Consider the following 16,576-nt stretch of genomic DNA (forward strand, 5'->3'; position numbering starts at 1 on the left):
TTGGAAATCAATTTTTTGAAAAAGCCCTGCAAACTGGAAATATATTGGTCATATTTTATATGCAATAATTAATACAAAGAAAACCATGAAGGTGTCAGTACAGAAATTTTATATCTTTTTTTTTTCATTTCATTTCAAAATAATGTAGCTACCTTGTTAAACTATTTAATTGCTGACATCAACAAAGAATGAAAAATATTCATTTTCAATTGTTATAGTCTTGCAACAAGCAATAGAGAAAGTGAAACCATCAAACATCCAAGAGAAAATAAATGATCTGATTAATGAATAGTTTAACATTGTAAAACAGTCCTTATCTCTGAATGAACACAGAATAGATCTGGATCCCGGTTTAATTTTAGTTTCAATGTACATATAGAAATCTTAGCATTTCACTTTACTAACTGCATCTCTTGTATTTATTGGATAAAAAGGAGAGATGATAGCATATTGGAGAATATTTATTAATGCATTAGTCTGTATTACTTTAAAGGTGTTAGATTGCATTGATTGAGAGAATATAGCTTCATACATCAGGATATATAAACTTTGAGAAGCTTCCATTTTTAATTTACCATCTTAGAATTTATAGAAAATTATTAAGCTCATACATTGTGTTCCGTTGACTTTTATTCAGGATATAAATACAACGCATTGTGATTCTTAAGCAAATCTGCTTTTAGAGGTGACTGCACTGTACTGCTATAGTTCAGTCTTTCTGGGAACGCTAATGGATTATCCCTCTTCTTGGAGCTGGGCTGCTGTTTCACTGTTTCCTTTGCCGATGGACAGGGGGAAGGGAAGCCCAGGGTCATTCTTGAGAGCTTGTTTTCCTGATGTTCTTCCTCCTGCAGGCACCGATGGGAAAGGACTTCTTTTTCTTTGCAGTTCCTCCATTTCATCCTTCTATTTTGAAACCAAATTTTCACCTGTTGGCAGATTTAGAAAAGTTTTTTCTTCTACATAGTCCATGAATGCTATCATATCTTATTTTTTCACTTGTATAAATCCCACTCACAATAATTATTGAATAGGAACTATCGCTTGCGTGCCCAATAGTAGGGATGTGCAGAGCAAAATTTTATGTTCATATTTTTTATGTCCGAAAGGGGGTCCCACTTGCGGCCAATATGGACATAAAAAAAATCCAATGAGTTGGGTATATGTACATATGTGCAAAAAAAAAATTTAAACCCCCTCACCCTCCTTAATCCCCCCCCAGACTTACCACAACTCCCTGGTGATCGAGCGAGGAGTGAGGACGTCATTTCTGCAATCCTTGGCGAGAAGCATGTGACGTCGGTGGCACGTCGAGTGACGTGGCGTCACGTGATTCCCGGTGAGTTCGCGCCGGACGGCTCGTTCGGCCCAAAAAGAACTTTTGGCCAGCTTGGGGGGGCCTCCTGACCCCCTCAAGCTGGCCAAAAGTTCTTTTTGGGCCGAACGAGCTGTCCGGCGCGAACTTGCCGGGAATCACGTGGCGCCGCGTCACTCAGACGTGCCGCCGACGTCACATGCTTCTCGCCAAGGATTGCAGAAATGGCGTCCTCACTCCTCGCTCGATCACCAGGGAGTTGTGGTAAGTCTGGGGGGGGGATTAAGGAGGGTGAGGGGGTTTAAATTTTTATTTTGGCTCAACAATCGCGATTTCCCACATATCGAACATATCTATGTTCGATATGTGGGAAATCCGATCGTTTATGTCGAATCAATTTTTTAAGTAAAAAAAAAATATGAGTTGCGTTTTACTAATGCGGTCAATCCGAATGCACACCCCTACCCAATAGTGACTTTTTTTTTTTGGATGAGGCCTGGCATTCCTGCGAGAAATGTTTCTTTTTTTGTTAACCTCACTCTTCCTTCACATGCTGTATAAATCAAAGTAGATGTAGAGGCCAAAATTCAGCCACTATCCAGCTGAGTAAGTTAGCCAGATCAAAATACGTTGTGGCGTTAATGCACGCAATAATGCGTTAACGCATGCGATAGTTATGTTACCGCATGGCGCGAATGCACATTTTTTGAAGGGGTGGGATTGGGGAGGGGGATTGGGCGGGATTAATGAAAATGAGGGGCAATATCAGAAATAACTACACCTTTTCTCCTGGCGTTAAGCTGTGCGATATGCCCGAAACAGCTGTAATGCAATTTGTCCCCGGGGAAGCACGCGTGCTGAACTCACTACTGCTCAGAGAAGCAGGTAAGTTTAAAAATAAAAAAAACAGGTTAGTTAGGGTAGGTGTAGTGGCCAGGGAAGAGAGGGGAAGAGGTAGGAAGGGTAGGGTTAGAGATAGGAAAGTTCCCTCCTAGTCCGTTCTTTAATTGGAGCAGACTGGGAGAGAACTGGGGGAGGCCCGATTGCGTTGCCAAGTGTATTTTTCTAAAATCCTCTGGGCCTGACCTCCAACTCTGCTCGAACCTCACCTGGCTTGACCTTAAATACCCAACCCTGTTTACGCATCATGAGTTGGTATGGCATCTTGGCCTGTCAGTCAGCATCCTCAGTTTCCACCCCCCCCCCCCCCCCAAGCCCGTGACAGGACTCTGGCTGTTTTCTCATAAGGTTTTTATTAATCACAGAAAAAAAATGTAACAAAAGCAGCTCTGCTTACCTTAGCAGTTCTCAAAAGAAAGCAATATTGGCCTTCCCTAGGCTCCTTCTCTTCCCTGGGGCCCTGTGTTCTCCCTGGGCCTAGCTTCTTATCCCCTTCTAAGGAGAACGCTCCCAGAGTGAATCTCCCTTCCTAACTGTGGCTTAAGCTGGACCAGGATAAATGCTGGTCCCGGGCTTTTAAGGAGGTATACTCCACATATCCTCCACTATTCATTATTATTAACGCTTTACTAGTGGAAACTACTTACCTCAGGCATCTCTTGGTGGTCTGCTCTTTCCCCAGTTTTGTTCAATATATATATATATGCAGCCAATTGGAAATTGCTGACCTCTTTCGGAATTAACTACAGAAGATATCCTAATAATGTTCCATTGGTTCTTATTTTTCAGCTCTGATCTAGCTTTTTTTTCCCTAATGCTATGCATTAGTGTAGTTCAGGGGTAGCCAACTCTGGTTAGAGTCACAAACAAGCCTGATTTTCATGATATCCACAGTGAATATGCATGAGACAGATTTGTATGCCCTGACTCATTGTATGCAACTATATATCATGCAAATTAATTGTAGATATCCTGAAAACCAATCACATGAGGTCTGGAGTTAGCAACCTCTGGTGCAGTTAATTTGTGGATGAGAAAGAACAGATTTCTGCTTACTGTGAAGAATACTGGATTAGTTGTACCTTAGCTCTTGATATGTCAAACCCACTATATTTAGGGGAGATCTTTTAACCCTTTCAGATAGAGATAAGAAACCTATGTGTCATTTTGGATGTTAAGCTTTCGCTGACATCTCATATCAGATCTGTGGCCTGATCTGCCTTCTATAAACTGAGACTTGTAAGGAGACTGAAATATTTTCTTCAGTTTTCCAATATGAGATCAGTTATGTAAGCATTGATATTAAGCTGGCTAGATTATTTCAATTCCATATTTTTAGGGCTTCTATATTCTCTAACCTATGCCCTCCAGCTTTTCTAGAATGCAGCTGTTGCCTCATTATGGGGTATTGATACTATGATCAGATCACTCCTGCAATGAAAATCATCAATTACATTTTAAAGTCTTGCACTAATATTTAAGGGCCATACGTAGTGAAATCCCATAGTACTTGAAGTCCATTTTAGAAAAATGGACTTCAAGTACCTAAATTCCTCAGGGAAAGCCTTTTTTTCCCTTCCTTCTCATAAAGAGGCCCACCTTGTAGAAACAAGTTCCAAATTGTTTTCTATTGCTGGGTCCAATATGTGGACCCTGCAATAGAAAACTTGATGCTTAGGGAAGAAAGTGATTATTTGTTCTTTCACAAAAAGTTAAAAGACATCCTCTTTCTTCAGGACTTTGGACCTTAGGATTTACCAATGAAATATATACTATTAATTGTTATCCCTCTCCTATTAACCTTAGTCCAGGTTTTTTGAAATGCATTTATTTATTTAAAAGAGAAGTTGCCAGTGTCGCAGGAAGAAGCTCAACTTCTATAACAGGCAGGACATGAACAGAAGAACGTGAGGGGGAAAACAGCAGGGCAGGGGCAGGAACAAAATCAAGCTTGGGGAGGTGAGAGCTCAGACTCGGAGCACCTCAGAGCAGACCCGGGGCATGGGCCTCATGTGTCTATAGCTAAGGGGTAGATTTTAAAAGGATTGCGCACGTCCATGTGCGTACTGTTCCCGGCGAGTGCAGATGGGCAAGCTGATTTTATAACATGCACATGCCGACACGCACATGTTATAAAACCTGTTGGCCATGCACACATGCATGCCAGATTTTAAGATCCACGTAAGCATGTGCGGGCGGGGCATGCAGGGCGGGTGAAATTTAGTAAATTACGCGCGGAGGCGCAATCGGGCTTTCCCCAGTTCCCTCCCAGTCTGCTCCATTAAGGAAACTACTTGTGCTCGGGAGGAGAAGTAAATTAGAAAAATAAAAAGTTTTCAGGTAGCTAGGTAGAGGGTAGAGGTTAGGGGTTGGGGTGAAGAGGAGAAAGGTAAAGAAGGTTAGGCAAGGGAGATAGGGAAGTTCCCTTCCCTCCCGTCTGCATGGGGTATGGCAGGAAGGCAGAGTGGCAGCAAGACCAAAATGATAAAGGGCATGGAATGGCTCCTCTATGAGGAAAGGCTAAAGAGGTTAGGGCTGTTCAGCTTGGAGAAGAGACGGCTGAGGGGGGATATGATAGAGGTCTACAAAATCATGAAAGGACTTGAATGGGTAAATGTGAATCAATTATTTACTATTTTGGATACTACAAGGAGTAGGGGGCACTACATGAAGTTAGAAAGCTGCACATTAAAAACACATTTTTAAAAATTCTTTTTCACTTAACGCACAATTTAAGCTCTGGAATTCATTGCCAGATGATGTGGTTAAGGCAGTTAGTGTAGCTGGGTTTAAAAAAGGTTTGGATAAGCTCCTGGAGGAGAAGTCCATAAACTGATATTAAGCAATAGGGAATAGCCACTGCTTGCTGCCTGCACTAGTAGCATGGGAAACAGAATACATGGCGTGATGAACCCTTGTTCTGACCCAGTATGGTATATCTTATGTTCATATGTTCTTATGTTCTCCAAGTTGTAGAGTATGGGCTATAACAGCAATCCAGAGTGGCAGACAGAACACCAACGTGGTGCAGCAGGGTTATGCCAGCAGCAAGACCCTCAGAGGGTAGAGATGTGAATCGGAACTGAAATCCGACCCGATTCTGGTTCCGATTCACATCTATAGAGATGTGAATTGGAACTGAAATCCGAACCGATTCTGGTTCCGATTCACATCTCTATCAAAGGGTAGTTTCAGAGCAGCCAGATGCTATGGAGGAGCAGGATGCCGGAAGCCCTGCCGGGTAACCCTGGAAGATTGCAGGACACTACTCTGGACCTGGGATCAAGAGGTACAGGACGCTGACCGTGGAGCATTGTCCTGTAGTCGGTGACATGTTACAGTAGCCTCCCTTCCCTAGGTACCCCTTTTCTTAGGCTTAGTCACTTTTAACATAGTTATACTACTTCAGAGATGAGACGCTTTAAAGACAAGCTCTAGTACTATACCTGAGACTCCTTCAGTCCCAGATTGATAGCAAGCTTTTTTCTGTCTATTTTGCTGATATACTTTTGCTTCTGGAACATTTTCTCCAATGCCTTCCTCTGTTCCTCAGAAAAAACTGCTCTTCTCAGAATACCTCTGCGTGCTTTAGAATTTGAATCATGGGTCAACAGTGACAGCACATTCTCTTCTCCTAATAACAATGAAAATCACATGAGAGACATACTTGAGAATTCTATATCATGTACAATATAACCAACCATTGGTATCAGTCTTTTTTTTTTTTTATTTAGGACTAGTTGAAGGCCAGTAACAAAATCTTAGGACCTACCACTTGACTCCAAAGCAGAACTTTAACCAACAGTGCAAATTCTGTAAATATTAATAGTGTAAAATGAAAGCTAACTTTGGTTTTCTGATATAAGAACTGGGGCATATCATTCGAGTTTAACAAACATCCACAATATGACTATACTCTTTAATCAGGATTTTATGAATTATAAGTCCTCTTGCACTCATTTGTGACTTTCCAGCAACCAGTAACTGCTCTACAATATATCAAGTTTCTGATGACAATTAATAGTGCAGCATTTTTGTGTTGCTTTGACAATACCGAGCAAGGTAAGAATTAAAATTTCAAAATTGGAATACAAATTAGAAAGACAAAAGGAACCTGAATATTTTTGCTTGGTCTAAACTACTGCTTTAATTAATTTAAAAAATGTGTTTGCAGTACTGTTTTTAGCATATGGAACATCTTTTCATTATTTTAGCAAAGCAGGAATGATATCAAGCAACAGCTAGAAGTTTCCTGATTGTGCTGCTATACTTCCTCCTAATAGTAACAATTAAACTGTCTCTGAAGAAAGAGATGGGAATTTGATATAGCACATTTGTTTAGACATCTCTACCTCTATAAAACTGCATAATGCACCGTCCATTATGGGTATAATGTAATAGTCTTCTTACGTAACAATACCCATAAACTGATGGTTTAGCAGGACATCAATAACATATTGAGTTAAATTACTGTTAATCAGATCTCCCTGTTGAAATATGTTTCAGTATCTGTTAAACTGTACAATTTCTCAGAAAAACTCTGAAAAAAACTTCCATGACAAAAGTGCAGTTAACATAAATAGTGTACATATCAGCAACATTACTATTATCACCCTGTAGAGAAAGGAGGGTTATTGCCAGCTAAACTGAAAAGTAAGGATGTTCAAAAGTATTTCATATTACATTATCACAGTGAGGCTCCAATAGATCCTACAGATACTCTTTCCTCTTCTCCAACCTATAGATACTCGGTGTTTATCTAGACATTCTCATATCTTTTGATTGTCATAAACAAAAAATGCACACTGGAGTAATATAATCTCTCAATTACAGCATGGGTTAAATTATCATTTTTACTGAGAGACTACAGGGACCTTATACCTATTAGCCCACCCGAGGGATTATTCCTTGTTTCTTATATTGCTAATCTATTTGTTATTAGTAACTTAAGAAGTAGACAAAACAATGCACAATTAAGTATGTTATTTTCCTGAAATGTAAATAAGCAGATTGATATATAGATTATGGTCTATGTAATATTATATTAATCTGAGTATACGTTTTTTTCATTATATATATCCTTTCCTCATGTATGGTGATAAATGTCTTCTTAATCTGTGCAACAATCTTCAATTACTTTCCTGTTAGACCACCTTGAAGGAGCGAGTAAAGAGTTTAGTCACGGCTTCTATTTTTTTCATTTGAATTCAATACATTCTAGTTAAATGGACAATTAATAGGTCACTTCCAAAATAGTAACATATCAGTCCTGGTTAATAAACAATCCCCACAGTTGATAATGGGCTGTATGTATTCAGCAAGCCCCTGTATACACTGAGCTCATCCACTAAATCCCCTTTCAGGTAGACATAGTTATATGGGAAGATGAGCTAGAATGAGTCTATAAAAGTCAATTTCATTCACTGCTTTATTTTTCAGTCAAGTGTTTTAAATGGTGTGCAGAATTCCACTTGGAATGTGAGACAGGAGAAAAGACTGGCACACAGAGATCTGCATTATGACCATACAAAAGGGCAACTGACCCTTGTCCGGGCCTTTTCATTCGAAAATGGTTCCTAAAGTTCATCTGCACAGTGAAAAATTGTGATGAGGTCGCGTGTGGATGAGTAAAGTGAAAGTGGTGATTGGTCATGGTGCTGTCACCCATTGTGATGAGGCCCAGGCCATGTAAAATGCTCTGTGGGAAAGTGTCAGCCCCCTAAAGAGGGTGCTCCGAAACTTGCAGCTCATTAAACTGCCAGCATTTGCTGCCTCACTTGTCAAGAATCATTCTGCTTAGCAACTGCTTTTCTGAAACATTCATGAAACACATGCACACAGTCAGCACTAATGCGCATGCAACTTTTTTTTTTTTTTTTATAAATGTATGCTATGAAATCACCGAATTTCAACTTCCAAAAGTTACCAGAAACACTTCTAATGTTAAGTAACTCATCAAGGGATACATAAAAACAGATGATTGCAGTTCTGATCTCATGGTCCCAAGTCCAGATTTCTTATCATCGTATGTTTCATAAAGACTTAGCAATGAATTTTGGATAACACCTAAAATTTGAGATTAACTGTAGAGTTCCATTAATTTAACCACTGTGAGAAAAATGTACTACAGATATTGGGTCTTAAAACAGGAGCCAAATTATGCCAAAAACCTACCACATTTTATTAAAACTTTTTTCATTTTATGTGCTATCCTTAAATATGAAAATAAATATGTAAGATGTGGTGTTCATCTTCTAATTCAGACTTACATGTTTTTTCACTCATGTTTTTGGACTATTAATTATTATGCCACTCCTTTTGAAAGGTAACATTTTGAAATGGATATCTGTAAAGTGAAAGACCTGCATTGCTTCATAAAGATGTTTAATAGAAAGCAAAAACAAGGCGCTTTCTTTCGTGAGCTGGTCCAGGGACCTGAATGACATTCGAAAGCTTTCACAATTGCTTGGAGCGCTGAAGTCTGATGAATCTTTGGATGCCCCACTGAATGGCACTGCTGTGGTTTTACTTAGGAATTAGCTCCTTGCCATTGCATCACCAATTAGTTTTCCAGAACACATTAAATCCTGCTGCTTTGGTTTACAAAACAACTCAAGCATTACTGATGAAGCATAAAAACTTACTTGGAAAAGCAGTGGGGGAGGCAGGGTGCGGACAGGACCCACCGCAGCACGCTGAATAGAATGGTGGGGTTCTCAGAAAGAAATGCTTGGAAATAGCTGAAGATAAAATATTGATTTCATAGGTTAACCATTTTTTCTCTTCATATTGATACATTTATATACATCATATTTTCTACCAGGCAACTGGTAAATTAAGCATTAACATATTTTATTAGGCAATTAATCCCATGGGCTACTTTGTAGATATTGATTATTTAAATTATAATATATTAAAGCCACACATTTAAGATTCCAAGGAATAAAATTCTAAATAAATGTTTGTTTATTCCATAGTATTTATACCATTTGATATTATACAACTCATTTTTTGAATTGGGGCATTGAGGAAACAGATATTCAAGTATGATTAGGGTGTACAATTCAAATGTCCAGTTTATTAAATATGTACTTAATTTTGATAATACAGCAAGAATTTTCAATTTGAACATCTGTAAATATATAAAATCTATTGTGTGTGAGCACAATACTTTCAGAAAGTTTGAATAACATAGCAAAAATATCTGCACTATTTCAAAAGTACCACACATAATTCTCTGTTCCCTGCATTATTTTCTATAATACACTAGTGAAAAGAAAGATAGATTGGATGGCTAGATAAAAAAAATATTCCAAATGTATTTTTGGCTAGAACACAAGACACTATTGAGCAAATGTAAGGCTTATAATGCAATAATTTATTTCATTTTTTAAAACAATACCAGTACATAAGCAAAACAAAATGGAACTCAATTTAGCAATAATTGTCTATGAATGTGGCATTTAAACAATATATTCTCTGGGTTGAAAACCCACTGTGAAGCTCCTCTATACATGACAATAACTGTTAGCAAACACTAGGAAGTCCATATTGAAATACAACTATATTGTGTGATATAAAATACAGTCAATCTATCACTACATTATAATTACACTTTTAACATTTTAGATGAACCCCAAAACAGGTGCATACATTATTTTAAGTTCATGGATGACCATTTGTTCTTAGTTATAGAAAATGTTACACTACATTTTGAAATGTATTCCCTTTGGAGTACTGGAACCTCCACTCACACACATAAAACACTGTTTCATTAATCACGCTGTTTACATTTGATCTTGTTTTCAAAGGAATTACAGCAGGGCCATGATTATGAAGCAATACTTAGAAGTCAATAATCAAAGGGTTTGTCTGGCTAACATTGGAAGTTAGCAGGACAAAACTTGAGATTTTAATATTCCCTCTCACTCCCTGGCAAAATTTTAACTGGGCAACTCATTACCTGAACAAAATTTTCCTGGATAAGAAGAGGCAGTGCTGGGAGAGTTCCCAGGGCACGGTTTCACTTTGTCTAGGCAGTGCTGGTAATTCAGTGCTGTCCGGGCAAAATTGGAAAAGTAAGCCCGATCAGATAAATGCCTACCCTAAAGTTATCCAGATAACTTCATCTGGGCATATTCAGCAGAGCACTGATCTGGGTCAGTTCTGCTGAATACGTAGTCTGGGTCACTTTCCCCGGGCAACTTTCCTGCTTTTAAAGAAGATATCATAGAATAGCACTGTATTTATTTCTTTCTAGCCCATGCCACTTTGCAGGATAATCACAAATACTGCAAGCTGTAAGATTCAATTCAGAAAAAATGACATTTTAATAAATAATTAAACAGAGCATGTTACAATTTGTTCATCATTATATCAGATACATTTTCATAAATGAAAGCTACCGACTAACTGCTAAGCAGCAGAATAAAACAGTGACTTCTCTGAACCTGAAGTTGTGGTTTACTTTCATATTCCAGATGTCAAATGGCACAGATGTGAGTTAAGAGTCCATATGGGCCTAGCATTAAGAAAAAGCAGAATATCAAATGCTTATAAGTAAATAACATACATTAAATACATAAGATACAGCAATGCCACCAGGGTTTATCTTGCTGTTGCTCCATTTCAATGTTGCCCTAGCTTTTTGATTGAGCTTTACCCATCTTCTCCCTGTTTCAGTTGTTGCTTGTTATCTTTTTCTGTTTCGCAAGTATCAGCAGAGGCCAGATGGGTGCCTCAGTGGCAGTGTCATGCGAAGTACCCGGGCTCAATTCCCTGGCCCGGTCTCCAACTCTCCCATGTCAACTGGGCTAGGGATGTCATGAAGGCAGCATTCACAGTCCCTGAGAGAAGGGGGAAGGGGCTGAGGAAGCCCAAGGTCATCTCACAATTGTGACACCTTGTGACCAGATTTAGGGCATACGATTGAAGGATTCTAGAAAGAGTTCCAGTGCATGGCGCCCGGCCAAGCATTTTCACTGCAGTGTTTGGGCTGAGTTGAAAGGGCATGTAAAATAAGGGGGAAATATCTGGGTAGCTGGGAATAAAGAAACGTGGTACCCTAGCTCACCAGAGGCTGGTTCTGATTATGCTGGAAGCCAAATGAAAAAAATTAAATCTTTGCTTCGGTAAACCTAACCTAATAACTGCTACATACCTTTGCTAGCATATGTACAGTATAAGGCAGCGCACCACCGATACATTTGACAATTCTGAAAAAGAGATTTTTAAAAATGTCATATGTATTTAATAGGTTTAAAAGTACACTAACAAAATTTATGGGAAGGGTTCAGTTTTTGGAAGTATTTAAGGACCATAAGCGAAACCACCTGTGTGTTTTTTCTCTTCCTCTGTATTCTTTGGTATCCTCAGTGTGAGGAAGTCAGAGCTTAGCACACCTCAAAATGGAAGGAGAGAAGGCTGTGACAGTCTCTCACTTTACAGTGGGATGAAATCCCAATTTATAGCAAATCAACTTTTAAATTGGAACTACTATTTCAGTGTAACTTTTACAAGCATAACGTTTTTAAATTATACTTCAGGAAGCATCCATTTAAATGATATATAAGCTAAACAAGAGGAAAAGGAAGGGATATTAGGATGCTTAAAGGTTTTGAATTGACCAAGTACTGCATTGTTCAGTAGGGCATCATATGGATTTTTATAATTTAGCTATCACAGATACAGCTATATCAATTTCTGTAAAAAAGAAAAGGGGAACATTCAAGTAGAAACTTGGATTCATAATGAATGCAATGTGATAGGATGCATTGACTAGTATAGAAATATCTGTTAAATAATTTCCTCTATACATCACTTCACTCTATCTGTTATTGCACTCCAGGGACCACAAGCACAATAAGAAGTTTTAATGGCCTGTGCAATACAATTTGCACTAAATAGAATGTGAGTTGGTAAAAATTACTGATGTAATTTTATAAAAGTAGACAAATATGTGTATCAGTTATACCAGTTTTCAAAATGAACTTACATGCATATGTTTACTTTGAAAATTATTCCATCAAAAGTACCCACACACAATTTGCCTGCTAATTTCAGTGAGGAGAAATTTTGAGAAAATATAAATGCATACTTTTGAAAAACCAAAAGCATACACATAAGTCCAAATCACCTCTTTGACCCTGCCCCCAGAAATGTCTCCACCTATTCCAGGTACCTTACATTCACGTAAAGGACAATATTCAGCACTACTTACACGCGTCCCGAGGCTTTACGCTCGTCACCAGGCCTTTTTAAAATAGGCCCGGCATGCGTAAGACCTGTTACACACGTAACCTTTTTAAATTCCGGTCCTTAGTTTGGCTTTTCTCTAGAGCCTTCAAAACTTGACTTTAGACATCAGTCTTACTGGTTGTCAGTTCTATTAGCTAAATAAATTTTCATCCTTTGTTATCAAGTTTATATGATTGTTTTTGGTCATTGTCATTTAATTTATTTGCATTATTTATTTTATCTCTCATTTTTGTCTACTTGAGAGTAAGATATGTCTGTGTTATGCTACACATTTTCATTTTAATGTATTTTGTTATCATTGGAAAAGTTAATAAATAGTAAATTGAAAAAAAAAAAAAGAGGCATCCTGGCGGTGGCTCCAGGGCCACAAAGATGAGCAGAGATGACGGCGGCTTCCCAGCCACAAAGGAGAAACATCCCAGCGGCAGCTCCATGCAGTGAAGAGCATGGCGTCGGCAGTGGCTAGGCCACGTTAGCGCGGCAGCAGTGGCGGTCCAGGGTGGCAGCGGTGTGGCGGTGTCAGGCGCCGGTCAGACCGGGGCAAGATGAGAGGCTGCGAGCAGGATGGGCTCTGCGAGCAGCATCACAACAACCTTGAAGATCTCATGTAGTTTAAGAATCTTTTAGAAACAAGTCCCATGTGTTAGTTTAGAAAACACATTGCCATTTATGGAATAAATGGAATATATAATGATTCTCCCTTCTTGATTATGGGGAGAGAATGTTTTAAAACTTATTTGCAGTTAGTCATCAAATGGATTATAGATGTATCTCCTTTCTCTGATGAGCATTGGGAACCCAATTTTATAACAAATGCTTAAGGTTGAAGCAAATCTATACAAAGTATACATGAACTTCAGTCCAAATATTCAAAGTGGATTTATATGCGTAAATTTGCTTTGACAATTAACAGGACTATATGTGCATTTAGATGTTATAGATGCACATATTTAAACATGTAAGATGCAGTAAATGTTCATGCAAACTTTTGCATGCATATTTTGGAAATGCCTCTTTCAAGTGTGCATAAAAGTAATCATGAAATTGCTTATACACATATGTTTATGGATAAAGCCTCGGGGTAATGTTCAAAAAGCCTATGTATATGCATAAAAATGCATTTTATGTGCATAAATTCTTTTGAAAATTGTCCCCTTAATTATCAATTTCTATCATAAGTATAGCCATAACTTTTTAAAAATTGCATATCATTAAAAAAAGAAAAAACTTTAGGTAGTGTCGGGTTTTCTGGGAAAAGGTAACACAAGAAATCTCAGACATTATTGAATTACCTATGAATCTAACGCCACTTTTGGGGCTACTTGGGAGATTGGAGGGATCATTAATTCCATCCAGACATAAGCTATTAGTCACACAACTCTTTCTTGTAGCAAAGCTTACCATTGCTACCTTTTGGAAATTTACCCCATGTTTTGACTACTGAAAAAACCAATGTTAAATTGTTTCTGATCTTGACCAACTCGTCTAAGCCCTGAAGTTTGAAATGTTTTAAGTTTGATTATATATGGAATTGTTATAAAAGATATTATAAATGGGTGGTACCTGATTATAATTATTTTTTAATATGTTTACTACTTAGCTGCCTGCCTAGTCCAGAAACATATATTGAATCCTGTCTTGCACGTGATTTTGCAGATCAATCTCTTTATAGTTTAAAGTTACATTATTATCATCATTCTGTTGACATATTTGTCTTTGTGAATGCTTTTTATCATGTACCACAATGTATTTTCTTTTACTGTGTTATATAAATAAAAAGGTCCATATTCAAAAGCATTTAGCTGGCTAACGCAGAAGTTAGCGACCTAAATGAATATTTGGGCACATATCCTAATTTATTACGTGGCTAGAATTTAGCTGGATAATTTAGGAGCATTCCAGGGGTGTAACTAGGAGGAGTTGAGTTAGCCGGCTAAGTTTACCAGCTAACTCCAATATTCAGAGTTAATTGGATGACTTACCCAGCTAACAGGTAGATTTTCTAATCCGCACGCTCAAGAGGGGGAGGATTTAGGAAAACTTCACGCAGCGATGCATTCTGGCCTTCCCCAGTTCCCTACCCCCTATCCTAACCTCCCTTCCCCGTCCCCTCTCCTACCCCTAATTCCTACCTTTTTCCCTTTTTTTGTTTTTTCCTCGAACTTACTTCAGGGCCCAACCGGAAGTAAGTTGCGAGGAAGTAAGTTGGTGCGTTAGGCTCTGGGACAGCGATGAATGCCGCTGTCCCAGCCTGCCCCCTGCCCCGCCCACAGGCCCACCCCTTCCAAGAGGCCTGGCACTTGAGCACGTACCGGCCTTTACGCATGTGGCCGAGCCTCTTGGAAAATTTTCCTGGTGCACGTAAGGCCCAGCCATGCAGGTAAAGGCCGGAATTTATCCACGCCGGGCATTTAAAATCCAGCCGTAAGTCTTGTCAGGTCAGAGAGATAAAGCTGGAGGCTATAGTTAGGAGGTTAACTTCTAAGCTTAATAAGGTTGCTTCAGATCACCAGAATATCCTGCAGGAACATTCAGTGAATTTGCATTCCATGTTATATTAGAAGATTGAATTCACACTACCAGTTACCATATTTATCTCTTTTTCATTCTCCTTTTTGATTTCTGATCCCTCCCCCCCCCCCACCCATGATTGTTGACTATTACATAGAGAGAACAGATTTGTATTAGTTTAGGGGTTTTTTTCTCTCTAAATGTTGCTGCACAAAGTTTATTTCTTTGTATATTCTAAAATTTCAATAAACAAATAATAAAAAAAAAAATTAAAACTTGGGAGAAAGTTCACCTTACACCAAGACAATGATCCCAAGCACAAGACCAATGCAACAGACGAGTAGCTGAACAACAAAAAGGTGAATGCTCTAGAATGGCCAAGTCAAAGTCCAGATCTCAATCCAATTAGGAATCTGTGGGACTATTTGAAAATTGCAGTCCATAAGCGTCATCCAACCAACCTCTACAACCTGAAGCAAATCTGCCATGAAGAATGTGCAAAAATCATGTGCATGCTTGCCAGCGCACAGCGTCCACTTCTTCTCCCCCACCCCCCCCCCCCCCAAGCAGGAAGATTGGTGGACCGTATGGCCCGAAGATAGCAGGAGGCCCTCGGGCCGTGATGAAGCTCATACCTCCATGGCCTGAAAACAGCAGGTGACCATAATGTGTGTGAGCTTGTGTGAATAAGTGAGAGCCTGTTTGTGTCTGCATGTGTCTGTATCTCTGTGAGAGCCTGTGCGGGGTGTGTGTGTATGAGAGGGAATGGGCGTGTGTGTGTCTGAGAGAGAGAGAGGATGCCTGTATGTGTGTGTGTGTGTGTATATGAGATGCTGCCTGTGTGTATGAGATGGTGAGTGTATAGAAGAGTTGAGTATGTGTGTGTGCCTGTGAATATATATGAGTGGGTGCCTTTGTGCGGGGATGGGGGTGAGAGAGGAAGCATGTGTGTGTTTGTGCCTTGGTGAGACAGGAATCATGTGAGAGAGATACAGAGGAAGCATGTATGTGTGAGTGAGAGACGGAGGAAATGTGTATGTGTGAGTGAGAGACAGAGGGAGCATATTTTGTTTGTGTCTCTGTGTGTGTGTGTAGCCCCAGTTCACAACAATATCAGGGTGACAGGTATGGGGAGTGGAGGATTTTTAAAATCCTTATTAGTTTTAATTACCTGGTGTTATTTGATGTCTGCTGTTTTAAATATTTTATCAATGTTTAGAAAATTTAAAAAAATGGGTACAGGAGCTTCTAATTGAATATTATTCTATTCATCAGCTGTTTTGAAATGTATATTTTTTTAGTATGGTTTTACTGTTCTGATTGATGTACCGTATATTTCTTGATTGTATTGTTTTGAAGAATAGTAATTTTCTGCTTTTCCATTGTTGCACTGTATACAGAATCTGGCTTGTGGTTTCCAGTTCAGTATTTGTCTGCATGTGTGAGAGAGAGAGATGGAGGAAGCATGTGTGTGTGTATGAGAGCAAGATGGAGGAAGCATGTCTGTGTGTGAGAGAGACACAAAGGAAGCGTGTGTGTGAGAGAGAGAGAAGTACAGAGGATGTGTGTGTGTGTGTGTGTGTGTGTGTGTGT

The 16,576-nt window shown here is 39.0% G+C and overlaps 1 protein-coding gene across 1 annotated transcript in view; it reads right to left on the reverse strand.

The window, feature by feature from the left end:
- Positions 1-610: 610 nt before the first annotated feature.
- DBX2 (developing brain homeobox 2) overlaps positions 611-16,576 on the reverse strand; it is a 47,977-nt gene continuing 32,011 nt past the window's right edge. Inside the window, exons 2-4 of the mRNA XM_029616410.1 lie at positions 8,860-8,955; positions 5,662-5,849; positions 611-929 (exon numbers count right to left, since the gene is read on the reverse strand). Coding sequence (XP_029472270.1) covers positions 630-929; positions 5,662-5,849; positions 8,860-8,955 — 584 coding nt within the window. The 3' untranslated portion in view covers positions 611-629. The remainder of the gene's footprint in view (positions 930-5,661; positions 5,850-8,859; positions 8,956-16,576) is intronic.

The sequence above is a fragment of the Rhinatrema bivittatum genome, chromosome 9 (assembly GCF_901001135.1).
Source record: "Rhinatrema bivittatum chromosome 9, aRhiBiv1.1, whole genome shotgun sequence".
In the NCBI taxonomy this organism is placed as follows: domain Eukaryota; kingdom Metazoa; phylum Chordata; class Amphibia; order Gymnophiona; family Rhinatrematidae; genus Rhinatrema; species Rhinatrema bivittatum.